This window comes from Leuciscus leuciscus (genome assembly GCF_965113295.1).
Source record: "Leuciscus leuciscus genome assembly, chromosome: 4".
In the NCBI taxonomy this organism is placed as follows: domain Eukaryota; kingdom Metazoa; phylum Chordata; class Actinopteri; order Cypriniformes; family Leuciscidae; genus Leuciscus; species Leuciscus leuciscus.
Window position 1 is genome coordinate 4303093 of NC_138728.1, and position 15133 is coordinate 4318225.

General features: G+C 37.5%; 1 protein-coding gene across 1 annotated transcript in view; it reads left to right on the forward strand.

Annotated features, from left to right (window-relative positions):
- LOC309497972 (fatty acyl-CoA reductase 1) overlaps positions 1-15133 on the forward strand; it is a 41092-nt gene that overhangs the window by 3911 nt on the left and 22048 nt on the right. The window contains exon 2 of the mRNA XM_082168439.1: positions 8749-8974. Within this exon, the coding sequence (XP_082024565.1) occupies positions 8786-8974 (189 nt within the window). The 5' untranslated portion in view covers positions 8749-8785. The remainder of the gene's footprint in view (positions 1-8748; positions 8975-15133) is intronic.

Sequence of the window (15133 nt, forward strand, 5' to 3'; positions counted from 1 at the left end):
CTTTGCGTTTTCATATTAGCTATAGGCTAGCTACCGTCTGTATGCGCCTTTCCATTACAGATTTGAGCAAAACTGTTTTTTTCTTCTAAATATCGATAAATAACTATTGCAAAATGACGGCGTTTCCATTAACCGATGTTAAGCAACTAAAACTTATTTTTTTCCTCTCGCGATCAGTCATTCCAAAAATCATGGCAACGGAGGACGTTAGTAGGTTTATATCTCAGCCACCGCCCTACAAATTATTATTATTAATGGAAGGAGACGTGTCTTATCCAAGCATTAATGTCAGGGAAAGACCCTTATGAAAAACAGCACATATATAGGCTAAGTTTCTTCATGTTTCTCCCTTGATTGTGATGACTTTTTGCCTCTTTGTTAAACATTTAAAATATATACAAATTAATATGGATGATTTTTTCTTTAAAAAAAATTCTTTTGTCTTTTATTTTCCGTGTTGGCATTTATGAGGAAAAAACAATGTTACGTGACCGTTCTCCATTACGGTAATGAGTGCTCTGAATGCGGCACTAAAAGACTTTAAAACTTACACAGAGACCTCAAACAGAAAGCACAAAGCCTTTTTCAAAAAAATTCGTTTTGTATTAATTGTATCTTGATTTTAAAATATGTTTCATTAACCAATTGCTTAATAAATAAAAAGTAAATAGCAGAAAATAGATAATCACGACACAGTGGCGCCGGAGTGAACTGGAGCTTAAGCTATCATCCATGAACCGAAACTCAGCGTAAAAGGTAGCCTACTCGCCTCACAGACCTAAACAAAACTGAAATAGGCCTATATCTATTATCTACAGAAATCTCTACTTTTAAACAGAACCATTCAAAACAAAATAAAACGATGTAGCCTAATCCGTATGAAATGTGCATTTCTCTCCGGCGTGTTCACTACTAAGAAGATCGCGAGTCAGTCAACTTCGTCTTTGCAGTCGACACAGAAAACACTTGTTTATTAATAAACAATTAAAATTGAGAGAGAGAGAGAATATATGATTAGTTTGACTCATTTTGAGGACTTATAATGATCTGTTAAGATAGAACGTTCACCGAATTCTGATTAGTCGAGAGGATTTATCCGTTTAGGCTAAAAATAGGGTCGGCGCTTCTCGGTTTGGAAAGAAACTGCATCTTGCAGTGGCCTACATTTTAAACAAGGAAATATAGCGATTTGGCATGAAACGTTGATGGAGCAGTGAATAGGGACAATCTCGGTTTTTTTTATGGCGTTTATCGCGTTTTGGAAAAGAGCTCTTCAAGCACATTTTTATGGAAGCTTGTTTCCGCCACAGAATAAAACATTTTAAAAGATAATTGCGACTTTTTCTCACAATTGCGAGTTTACATCTCGCAATTCTGACTTTATTTCTCAGAATTGCGAGATATAAAGTCAGATTTGCGTGAAATAAAGTCGCAATTGCGTGTTATAAAGTCAGAATTGCGTCTTATAAAGTCAGAATTCTGACTTTTTTTTCTCGCAATTGCGACTTTATATCACGCAATTCTGACTTTATATCTCGCAATTCTGACTTTATAACACACAATTCTGATTTTATATCTCGCAATTCTGACTTTATAACACGCAATTCTGACTTTATATCTCGCAATTCTGACTTTATAACACGCAATTGGGAGATATAAAGTCAGAATTGCATGATATAAAGTCGCAATTGCGTGTTATAAATTCAGAATTGTGAGATATAAACTATTCTGAAAAAAAAAAAATCCGTCTTTTTCCCCCTTAGAATTGGACTTTATATCTCACAATTGTGAGTTTATATCTCACAATTCTGAGAAAAGATGTCAGAATTGCGAGATATAAACTCGCAATTATGTGTTATAAAGTCAGAATTGCGTGATATAAAGTCGCAATTGCCAGAAAAAATTCTGACTATATCTCGCAATTCTGACTTTATAACACGCAATTCTGACTTTATAACACGCAATTGTGACTTTATTTCACGCAATTCTGACTTTATATCTCGCAATTCTGAGAAATAAAGTCGCAATTATTATTATTTATTTATTATTCAGTGGCGGAAACAAGCTTCCATACCCGCCCGCAAGGAGTTCATTATCCTATGGATTTACGTTAATAAATGTCTAAGGAGTTGTCAGGGTTTGACATTATTTGTGTTACTGTGCCAGCATATTTGAATAAATATTTATTTTGTATTAAAACATTGCTTGTTCATTTATTTTATTCAAGATATGGGGTGGTAAATTTGAACATGGATTTTTATTCTTATTTTACATGTATACACAGACATTTTATGGAACATTATGTCATGAATATTTACCTTTAAGTCATGGAAAAGTCATGGAAAAGTCATGGAAATTTAATGGTAAAAATGTGTACGAACCCTGTGGGATTTTCTCACCTGCTTTTATTATCTACAATACTAAAATCACAAGTCATATCGGTTAAAGTTCAAAACTAATGAAATGCTGGATGAGTAAGTTTAACTGTAATATTTAATTATATAATCTTAGTTTAACACTAACTATGAGCAATAGTGACACCACAACTAATTGTAATGATATTGTTTTTCACTTTCTCCACCTGAATCATGTGTGTGTGTGTGTGTGTGTGTGTGTATAACCATAATATGCATTCTGTCTTTCTTATTAATAGTAATCAAATTAAATGGATAGTGGATTCATCGTACGATGCAAGGAAATCAAAATAAAAGAAAGGTGAAAATGAAATAACACATGCAAGAACAGCAACCATCAACCAAACAGCTTTAAAAAATAATAAGAGTAATAAATATGAAATGTTCATGATAAAATACATATTTAAATGAATAAATGACTTTTTTTTTGCTGAAAATGCATAGCAAAGCAAGTTTTTGTGAGCACCCTACAACCACACCTCAGCTTCTTGCAGGAAAATATGTTATTTGCATAAAAGTGATGAATGCATGTTTTCATGTAACCCATTAAATTCATAACCTCAAACAGTCATACCTGCTCTTCTGTTTGTGTCCCACATCGCCTTTAGTGTCTGACATGCTAAAATGTTTCAGGAATGACTGATTTCGACTCACAGAACATGAATGCTTTCATTTGTGTAACCTCAGGGCAGGCCAGGCTATAGAAAGTATGTCATGCGTTGCTTTTGCAATCAGCACACACTGTAATAATGTACGGCAAACGCTCATCTGTAGCCTCAGGGGACGGTGTTTCCTTTGGAACTCCTCAATTGTTTGACTTTCATGTTTTGAGGCATTTTGAGCTGCGACATTCTCTGATGTGAATCATTAGTGGCTCAGTAAGTGAATGAATGAATGAAGGATGTTGTGCAACTTCCTTTGGCATGTTGTGAAGTTGGTTTCTTTTTAAGAAAGGATTTATGTGACGAAAACGTGTTTCACAATCTTGCCAAAAAATATTCCTTGTCTAATTAATTCCCGCCAAAGGCATTCGCAGAATAAAGCGGCGGGGCCTGGTTGAGTTAGTTAGTAGTGTGTTGAGACTGGCGGTTATGGTAAGAGGCGGGACATTTCCCAAACATGATTGAAGCACTTGACCAATCACAACACACTGATCCAGCCGACCAATCAGAGCACATTGTGCTTTTCAGAAGGAGGGGCTTCACAGAGACAGGAACTAAACAGAGCGTTACTGACAGACTGGGAAAAGAGGAGCTGCAACAATGGAGAATATGGGAAAAATTATGTATTCTAGTAGAGCCCAAAAACAAAATCAAGACTTTTGGTCCCCTTTAATAATTAAAGGTTCCTTTATTGGCACTGATAATTCAATGAAGAACCTTTAACATCCACAGAAACTTTCCATGTGATGTCCATGAGTCCTCCGCAAACTGATAAAAGTGGATATAATGTGCTAGACTTTAAAGTGTATTGTTCTAATGAGATGTCATTATTGGCCATATCTTAATGTACATTGAGCAGAGCAGTGAGTGTTAGAGTCATGCATTAGCTGATGATGTTAGCAATCTGCTCTTGCTGCTCCCAGAGGATATTTAACTGGTGTAGGGCAAATCAATCAACACACACACACACACACACACACACACACACACACACACACACACACACACACACACACACACACACACACACACACACACACACACACACACACACACACACACACTCAATGCTGTAATGTGACTAATGGCAGCGAGTCAGCATGCCTACTATTAGTAGCATTAGTTTGTCGTAGAACTTTCGGAACTTTGGAAATGTATTCCTGTGATCAAAACTGAATTTTCAGCATCATTACTCCAGTCTTCAGTGTCACATGATCCTTCAGAAATCATTCTAATATGATGATTTGCTGCTCAAGAAACACTTCTGATTATTATCAATGTTGGGTCAAACACACAAATCTCCCTAAAGGTTTGAAAACATCTCAATATGACATTTGGACAAGGGAAATGTCTGTCCCATAGACTTCCACTGCAAGTGCATTACAGTGCAGCTCTTATCAACCTACAACTGTGATGATGATAAAGTTTAACCTGTATTGACCCTGCAACAGCCCTCTAAACTGTAATCGGTAATCCGTGCGGATCTCAACAGATCTGAAATCCTCTTCCTGTTTGGGAAGCTTGTTTCCTGTGGGTTCATGCTTGTTTTGTACGCAGTGTCCTTTATAACCCCAGACGAGGTTATGTTGGCCGATGAGAGTGATTGTGTGTTAGATTGCTTCGTGTTTGTGTCTTCATTCTTGGAAGAGACGCAGAAACAGACGCCCATATAAAGTTGCTCGCGCCGGCACTTCCCGTAATTCAAGCCCAAATAAAAAGACTTAGTTGTGGTGTATTGTATCAGGACTGTATCAGCTCGCCGCTGGAATTTAGCTCGTATCTGACACTGCTGAAGTTGTGCATAATAACTCGCACCCGTGTTGCTGACGCATGTTTGCATGTTCATGTGTGTTAAAGAGGACCTACTACGCTTTTTGACATGTTCATCTTTCTTTAGTGTGTACAGTTGCTGTTTGAGCATGAAAAATGTCTGCAAAGTTACAAAGTCACTCCAAAGGGAGATATTCTTTATATCAGTAAACAAGTTGTGTGTGATTTTGTGTAATGTGTGTGAATCAAATCATGAGGAAATCACTTTAGGAATAGTTTTAGGAAACGCATTCCTTTTCAGCCGGATTACACTGAAAGCTGCCAAATGTACATTAGTTTAAAGGGATACTCCACTTTTTTTGGAAATAGGCTCATTTTACAACTCCCCCAGAGTTAAACAGTTGAGTCTTACCGTTTTGGAATCCATTCAGCCGATCTCCGGGTCTGGCGGTACCACTTTTAGCATAGCTTAGCATAGATCATTGAATCGGACAGGACCATTAGCATCTCTCTCAAAAAAATGACCAAAGAGTTTTGATATTTTTCCTATTTAAAACTTGACTCTTCTGTAGTTACATCGTGTACTAAGACCGACGGAAAATGTAAAGTTGCGATTTTCTAGGCTGATATGGCTAGGAACTATACTCTCATTCCTGCGTAATAATCAAGAAACTTTGCTGCCGTACCATGAGTCCAGCAGGCGTAATGATATGACGCAGCGACCCTATAGTCTACCGAGCTGGGGACTATTTTCAGGCGCTGCGTCATATCATTACGAAAAATATCGAAACTCTTTGGTCATTTTTTTGAGAGAGATGCTAATGGTTCTGTCCGATTCAATGATCTATGCTAAGCTATGCTAAAAGTGGTACCGCCAGACCCGGAGATCGGCTGAATGGATTCGAAAACAGTAAAACTCAACTGTTTAACTCTGGGGGAGCTGTAAAATGAGCCTATTTCCAAAAAAAGTGGAGTATCCCTTTAAGGCTCCTAAAATAGTCACTTATGCAAAGACAGGGCAAACTCAAGACATAGAGGCCCTGTTTACACATGGTGTTAAGATGCGTTTTAGTCGATCGGATTACAAGTGGACGACACTTAATACTGGTGTAAACAGGGTCTGAAACGTTTTGAGCTTGTCCACTTTTAACCACTTCCAGAGGTTGTAGAAAATGCATTCGACCTGATTTGCTTTCGTAGTGTAAATGCGTTCGAACATTCACAGAAGATCATCTACTCTCCTCCTACTGACCTAATGCCTAAACATTATGGGAAGAGCTCTAGCCAGACGGGATGCAAACTTGCTTAAGAGCCAAGTTTGGGTTGAAGATGAAACATCAAACATTTAAAGGTTTGAAACCTCAAACATCAGAGCTCATCGTGCTGGTCTTGTTTCCGAGGCCGGTGTGCATCCGTGCAGGAAAGAGGATGTTGTGTTTGCTCTTGTTCAAAGCGTCTTCATGCTCTTGAGGTCAGTTGAGGAAGCCATTCTCTGATGTAAATACCTGTAGAGCTTTAGAAGGAACTGATATACTTCAACTACTTCCAAAAATCAAAGGCCATCAAGCTGTTATTCAATAAAAACATTGTGAACTTCTACTTAAAACACAGAAGTAAATGTGCTTGAGTGAATTTTAAATCTATTCAGTTATTAACACCATGACCATGACGTAGGCAAACCCATACCCAAAACTTGTGACGGATGCAGGAAAAATGAAGGATGCAACATCTCGCTCTACAAATAAGTCTCCCGCCCTTTCTTCCTCCAGAATGCGGGTGGGGTGTTTTTGATGGGAGAGCTCAGATGAGAATCTGTGTGAGCCGTAGACTTGAACAGACGCCGCGCAGGGACTCGTGTCATGATGTAATAGCTGGCAGAAAAAGTAATGAGTCATAAATCGCTGCCACGAGACTTGATTTACTTCACTCTCTTAAAGCCGAGGGGACCGGAGGAAGAAAGAATGACAGACTGCATTAAGTAGATGCCGATTTTAAATGAGTGTTTACTTCTTTTTTTCTATTTGACATTCCAATTTTTAGTTTTCAATTTAAAAAATGTCATTTCAGTATATTTAGTTTTTAGGGCTGTCAAAGATGATGCATTACTAAAATGATTTAAAAAAACATTTATTTTAATTTAACAAATTGTATGTTTACAATGTGTTTAACATATAGCCTACTTTAAATTTGACAAATTAACTGTTTCATTTTATACCTGTCAGCTTTTTTTAATGAATTTGCCTAAAAAGGCAACAAACAAAAAAAACATAGACTTTTTTTTCCATTTTAATTAGTAGGCCTAGGAATTGTATATATACGATTATAATATCCTTTTATGTATAGAATTTGTATATATTATTTATATAAATAATATAAATAAAATTGTATATATATATAAATACATATAAATTATACATTCGTTAAATATATTTTATATAATTGCAATTATTTATTATTATATTAATCAAGTATTTTCATATATATATATACAGTGCTATGCATAAGTTTAGACACCCATGCTAAAGCTGACTAAAAAGAGGAATAAAAATTCATCTTTTGGAAATTGAACTTAATGCCTTAATTAAAAAAATTAGGAAAAATCCAACCTTTAAGGACACCAATTTTCTTTGTGAATGAATAATGTATCGTAAATAAATAAATGTTCTTCCTTAAAATACAGGGTGCATAAGTCTGGACACCCCTATGTTAAATTCCCATAGAGGCAGGCAGATTTTTATTTTTAAAGGCAAGTTACTTCATGGATCCAGGATACTATGCATCCTGATAAAGTTCCCTTGGCCTTTGGAATTAAAATAGCCCCACATCATCACACACCCTTCACCATACCTAGAGATTGGCATGGTTATATTTCAGGTAGCCTAATAGCTGGTTTGATTTGCATTGAGAGATGATCTTATGGAAAGTACTCCATGCCAATCTCTAGGTATGGTGAAGGCTATGTGATGATGTGGGGATATTTTAATTCCAAAGGCCAAGGGAACTTTATCAGGATGCATAGTATCCTGGATCCATGAAGTAACTGGCCTTTAAAAATAAAAATCTGCCTGTCTCTATGGGAATTTAACATAGGGGTGTCCAGACTTATGCACCCTGTATTTTAAGGAAGAACATTTATTTATTTACGATACATTATTCATTCACAAAGAAAATTGGTGTCCTTGGATTTTTCCTCATTTTTTTAATTAAGGCATTAAGTTCAATTTCCAAAAGATGATTTTTTATTCCTCTTTTTAGTCAACTTTAGCATGGGTGTCTAAACTTATGCATAGCACTGTATATATATAATGTAGTTCATATGTGTGTTTATGTATATATTATATTATAAGTGTGTTATTGACTAAACCATGTCAGCTCTGTACGAACACAAAAGCTCCAGGTTGAATGAATCTACATCACCAGTCAAACGTTTGTACACACACACACCTACTCATTGTTTATTAGTGTGTTTGCCAAGTCAAACATAACTGTTACTATTGCTCACGCAAGTGCTAAACAAACACCGAACACTAAGTATCAACATTCAGTGTATGTGTGCAGTTCCTTTACTGAATGAGCAGATGCACAGTTGTCAGTCACCTAGTGGATGGTAAAAAACTCTTATAGCCAGTAAGAAACCACAAAGCCATCGCTTAGCATTAGCAACACCACAGTTGTGCAACCACAAACAGTTACTATGGAGGGTGTGGCACAGCAAAGGGACAAATCCTTAGTTACTTTATTTGTGCACACATTAATGTCTAAGTGTCACTGCTGGAGAGCCAGTTGACTGTATTTTTCCGGTTGGTAGAGTGTCCTTTGAGAGAAAGTTCAGTCAAACAGTAGTATCTCTTGCTGATGAGCATGACATGTTTTGACTGGTAAATTCTCTCTCCGTTTCTCAGTGTCCAGGAGGACCGGCGTTCATCTGTCATACTCATCATGGCCTCGATCTCGGAGTGGTACGCGGGGAAGAACGTGCTGATCACGGGGGCGACGGGCTTCATGGGAAAGGTGCTGGTGGAGAAACTCCTGCGCTCGTGTCCCGAGGTCAAGGCCCTGTACATCCTCGTCAGGCCGAAGGCGGGTCAGTCCATGTCGGAGCGCGTCCAGGACATGATGAAGAGTAAGGTGAGGAGAACTCTCTTCTCGTCTGACATTTACTCACTATCCTTTTTAAGATAAGGAAAGATAAGGGGAATAATGTATTGAAATTTTTACTTTTTTATTGTTTTTCTTTGCTAGTTTTTCGGACTGCACAATTTTTTTTTAATGTTGTGATATTATATTATTATTATATGTCAATATGACAAAATATTAATAATAATGTTTTTATTATTATTAATAATAATAATAATAATTACAATAATAATGTTTCATTATGATTATTTTTACTAAATAATTTAAAACACATTTTTGTTTGCTTTGCTACTTTTTTAGGGCTGCACAATTTGTCCAAAGATTTTGTGATTATGTATTAATATGACTATAAAATAATAATTTTCATTATGATGATTATTATTATTTTTATTAATTAATAATATGAAAGTAAGAAATATTGCTATTGTTTATGTATATATATATATATATATATATATACTTATATTTATATATTTTAATTTCTTCATTTTCAAACATTAATCTATCAAGCTTTTGTTTTGGTGGATTTGGATGGATCCCTTAAAGCTTCTGTCTTGTTGACAACAGCCGGTTTATAAGTGGTTCTCATTACAAGTTGGTAAATATGGTTGTTGCATGTTTCGTTCCCAAATGCATGTAATAAGCGACTCGAACTCAGAACAGAAGCAGAGACGAGTGGAGCAACATTTACTGAGAACTGAGAAAATAAATTCACCAGATCATAAGCGTGTAAAAGAAACGTGTCGCGCTTCACTGATAATCACATCATTTTATTCCTCTTAAACATGCAGCCCTACTTTAAGACGTCGGGAACTGTGTGTTCAGGTCACTTTAAGACATTTGCTACCTTTCTAAAACATTGCGCTTTTCTCCCTTTTCAGGTTTTGCAAACAAAAGCGCGAGACCGTGCATTGTCTGGTATCTTTCATGACCATCTTTCTGTCACAGGATATTTCTGCCTTTGTAAACGGATGGAATTTGATCGCGTCCTAACTTTCAGTCTGCGGGACGTGTTGATCCTTAAAAAGTTAGTTACGTCAAGCCATGCAGAACCGGTGCAGGTGCACAAAGCTTTCCAGAGAAACCCCTGAATCCATCCGTGTTTACTCGTATGCGCTCATCAGGGTTTATCTTTATTGTTTTCCTTGAACTTGATACTCTGAAAACAGGCAGGAAAAGTCTCCCTAGGGCCACATTGTAAAATGCTCTTTGATTGTTGCCGTGGCAACCCCACCACAAACGCCACCCATATATGGTATCGTTCAGAAGTCAAACAGTATTTCCATACACACTGTGCCCTGAAACCACAGTGAGGTGATGCTTCGCCACAAGAGTTTGTCTGATCTAATGCCTCATGCGTTTATGTTTGAGGAGTGGCGCTATAGTCTCTCTGCATACGCTGCTCAGGACAGTTCGGAAAATGCAGGGATGGAATAAGTGTTTTCTTTTACGTGATGAGTATATGCCTGCATAATGGAGCAATTATTTTTGTATGGTTGTTTGCTGTAGTTGCTCACATGGTTTATATGATCAGAACATTCCAGCAAAGAGGAACGCTTAAAATTAGGGATATTGTAATGGGGAAAAAAATTTGATATTGTATATATTGCGGGTTATTTATCGAAGAGATGGACTTTTTTTTATTTTACTTGGGTCAGTTAGGATCCTTCAGCAACATCCTACCATCAATATAGCTACCAAATATCGAAGATGCATATAGGCCACAGAGTTTGTGTATATATATAATTTTTTTTTTTTTTTATTTCAGTTAGTTTATTCTGTTTCAAGTAATGAAAAGATTTTTTATGTTTTTCTTTAAATTAACTATAATAACCCTTTATAGGCCTGTCACAATTACTAATTAAACATCTGTATATATCTGTATATCTTATTCAGTCTAAAAGCAATTTTTTAAAATAAGTTTAAATTTTAATCACATTTTGCCATTCAAATGAAGGGTATTATTATATTATATTATATTATATTATATTATATTATATCATATTATTATACTAATTATAGAAATATTATACATTTTTCACAGTATTCAAAATAGGCATTAAATATGGGCTAATTTTTTAATCATAATATATATGCGATTACAAGTAAAAAATAGGCTTACACTGTAAACGATATGAACAAAATAGATTCAAATTGACATTCGTATGACAATTAATCATCAGTACAAAACTCATAGTCATGACAGGCTTAATGTTTTCTTGGTTGTGAATGCTGAACGTTTGAGTGGTTTGATCTCAGTACACACTCGACTGCTGTGACTTGTGCCTGAGCGATGTGAGATCTGAACCCGAGCCAGAATGAAGCTCAGAATATTACGAGACGCAGATTAGCATTATGAGTCAGATGGACAGATTCTGTCAGCGCCGTGCAAACTCTGTGACCTCTGATATAAGCCCTCATTAGGTCCCACCGTGTGTGTGTGTGTGTGTGTGTGCGTACATGTAAAGAATGCTCAGAAGCTCAAACAGGCAGCTTGTGTGACTGGTTGTGTGTTTGGGGTAAAGAATATTTAATGTGGGATGCTATTCATCAAACAAATGTGTCTATTGTTTGGTCATTTAAACGGCCTGTCACCAGATTCTGACCGACCAACAGATTTATATATAAATATGGGGTTGGACAATGAAACTGAAACACTGGCTAATAGTGTACACACACACAGTGGATATAAAAAGTCTACACACCCCTGTTTAAACAGCTGGTTTTTGTAGTGTAAAAAATTAAACAAAGATAAATCATACCAGAAATTTTGCACCTTTAATGTGCACCAAAGACTGAGCTTCTCGTCCTCCCTGCCAATCCGTCTCTACAGCACGACTTCACCATCCAGCTAGAGTCATCATTAATCACCCCATCAAGATCGGTCAGAAATCTTGGAGTAACGTTTGATGACCAGCTGACCTTCACAGATCACATTTCAAAGACAGCTCGATCATGCAGGTTTGCACTGCACAACATCAGGAAGATCAGGCCTTTCCTAACTGAGCATGCAACACAACTTATCGTCCAGGCCCTGGTCATCTCTAGGCTTGACTACTGCAATGCCCTTCTGGCTGGACTCCCAGCATGTGCGACCAAACCCCTACAGATGATCCAGAATGCTGCAGCTCGTCTTGTCTTCAACGAGCCCAAGAGGGCCCACGTCACTCCTCTGTTCATCTCTCTGCACTGGCTACCTCTAGCTGCTCGCATCAAGTTCAAGGCTCTGACGCTTGCTTACAGAACTATCACAGGCTCAGCTCCCTCCTACTTTCACTCACTCCTACGAGTCTACATCCCTACCAGACACCTACGATCGGTCAACGAGCGACGTCTCGTGGTTCCATCACAGAAAGCCACAAAATCACTTTCCAGAACATTCTCATTTACAGTTCCATGCTGGTGGAACGCTCTCCCCACCCTCATCCGGAATGCAGAATCCCTGACAACATTCAAAAAACAGCTGAAAACCAATCTCTTCCGTGAGCACTTAACCTTATAAAAAAAAAATAAAAAAAAAATAAAAAATAAAAAAAAATCCTTTCCCTTTGAAACATCACTTATCAGGCTTATGCTACTCTGAATAATACCAGAACTTCGTATTTTGAGCACTTCCTGCGTTGTTGTTGCTTTTGCCTCTTTATGATGACTCGCTGAACTTAGTCCTAATTTGTAAGTCGCTTTGGATAAGGGCGTCTGCTAAATGACTAAATGTAAATGTAAATGTAATGTACAAACTACATTAACCCATGCAATGCTACTGAAAACCAAAGTGACACATTTTTGAGAAAAAAGACAAAAATAAAAATATAGATAGACAGACAAACAGACGGATGGTTTATAGTGGTACCAAATGATTATCATATTCATATACCATAGTATTTACAAGATTCTTTAAAGAATGCAATAGAAATACTAGGGTACATGTCCAAAAAAACGACATAGTATAGACATGTTTAATATCTGAAAGGCTATGGTTACTGCAATGGCACTTTTTGGTACTTAGATATTAGTTGTTGTTTTTTTTTTTATCACATTTTTGATTAAATTATATACTGGATGTTTAGGTATGTTTAATTATATTGGTTTAATTTAGTGTTTATGGTTTTCATGTTGATTTTTTAAAATGGTAATTTATGGTAAAACACATGCTGGGCCCTATTTTAACGATCTGAAACGCAAGTATCAAGCGCGAAACGCAAGTAACTTTGTTGGCGGAAATCTAAAATGGGTTGGTCTGAAGTAGCTTCATTATTCATAGGTGTGGTTTGGGCGTAACGTGAAATAAACCAATCAGAGCGACATCTCACATTCCCTTTAAGAGCAGGCGCGCTTGTTCCATGGCGGATTGCTATTATAACGGCGGATTTGTCAGGCGAGCGCCAGGAGCGGTTCACAGCCGAGGAGACCGACGTTCTCGTCACGGCCGTAAAACACAGAGAAGTGACATTGGGGATGGAGAAACACACCCAAATTAGCTTCGGTTAAACAGGCGTATGATAATTTGGGTAAATGCGTAAGCTAGATTTATGCATATTTTTTCACATCTTCATGGACACAACAATGATTTCCCTCGTGTGTTAATATTTTTCCTTGTAATAATGTATGGTTATCTAAAAATGAGAACTGCTGCGTCTGTGTGTAGATGAGAGACGCAAAGTGTATGTGTGTTGTGCACACGCTACATTGATTATGGCCAAGCATGTGCCTTTAAAATAGTATATGAATAAAATGCGCAACGCGCCACTGACTTTAGACTAGGTTTTTCCTGGTTAGTGGCAGAATTGTTTTCTAAACCTGCAAAATAGCACCAGGGAACGTTTGCGCCGGAACACGCCTCCTCTTTGCGCTGAACCGCCTCCGGGAGAGCAAGTTCATTCCCTAATTTACCGACTTGCGTCTGTGGAGGGAAAAGTCCGCTGTGCGCGGGTGCAAAATAGAAATGATACATGCGTCGGTGTACAAAGTCAATTGCGCTGGGTGGAAGATAGGGCCCCACTAACTTAGTTTGCTTTGTTTTTGTTCCAGCTTTGGTTTTTAAAATGATACAGTCTGATAATATTATGATAAAATAGCGCTTCAAGGTAGTTTCCACAGCTCTTCAGTGGTGTAGTCGAGGCCAGATTATTACATACAGTACATCCTTGACAAGACAAAGACATAAACATGAAAATATGTCAGACTTGAGTACTACAACACTACTATGTATTAGTAGCTTCAGCTTGTATTGTTCATTTACCACAGACACTCATCTTGACTCGTCCCTCAGCTTGTAAAACTGTGTTAGTGCACGTCTGTGCGAGACACTGAATCAAGACACACTTTATGACTTGTAACTTTAGTTCTCATTTGAATTGCTCTGATGTTTGTAGAACAGGTCTTGGAGAGTTTAATGTGTGTTGTCGACATTTTTAGTCTTATAATTAATTATTAATGCATTAGTCTCGTCCAGGAAGGGATATTGATCTACCTGTGATAAAGTGGCTCTCTTACATTAGCTCTACAGGATCATGAGCCTCTTCTGCCATCAGATCATCCTGTTCCTCAGACACACACTTCTTTCTTTCTTTTCAGCTCATTCGGTCACTAACCTTCATCCTTCTTTTAGTCATTAGGCCGTTTCATTCCTAGTCTAATGTGATCCTGCTTTATATTTCTTCAAACACATAAGAAAGAGAGAATTAATGGACCCATTTGTGTGCGTAGTTTGAGGACATTTGTGTACATTTACCACTCACCCAAGGGCACAACAGTAAAGCAACTGAAGGAGTATTATCTCTCGCTCTCTCTCTCTCTCTCTCTCTCTCTCTCTCTCTCTCTCACTTACACACAATTGGATTATTTGTGCCAGAGGGCCTGGTGGTGGACTGGCACAGAATACCACCATCCCACAATGCACTATTTGCTATTTTCACCACAGAGAAAGCAAATGTTTGCAGTGGTCGACCTCGGTGAACCCCTGACCTCAGTACGCTGAACGTGTGCTGCGCTTTCTCTACATGCCACTTCCTTTCTCTTACAACCCAGTTTTAATATAATGAGTCTGAACTGTTGGAGGATTTTTCTGAATGCACTTTATCCTAGTGTGACTCTAGTAACAGTCTGGGGTGTGTTTCCCGTACACCGCCGTAACTTGCTGCTTCACTACCG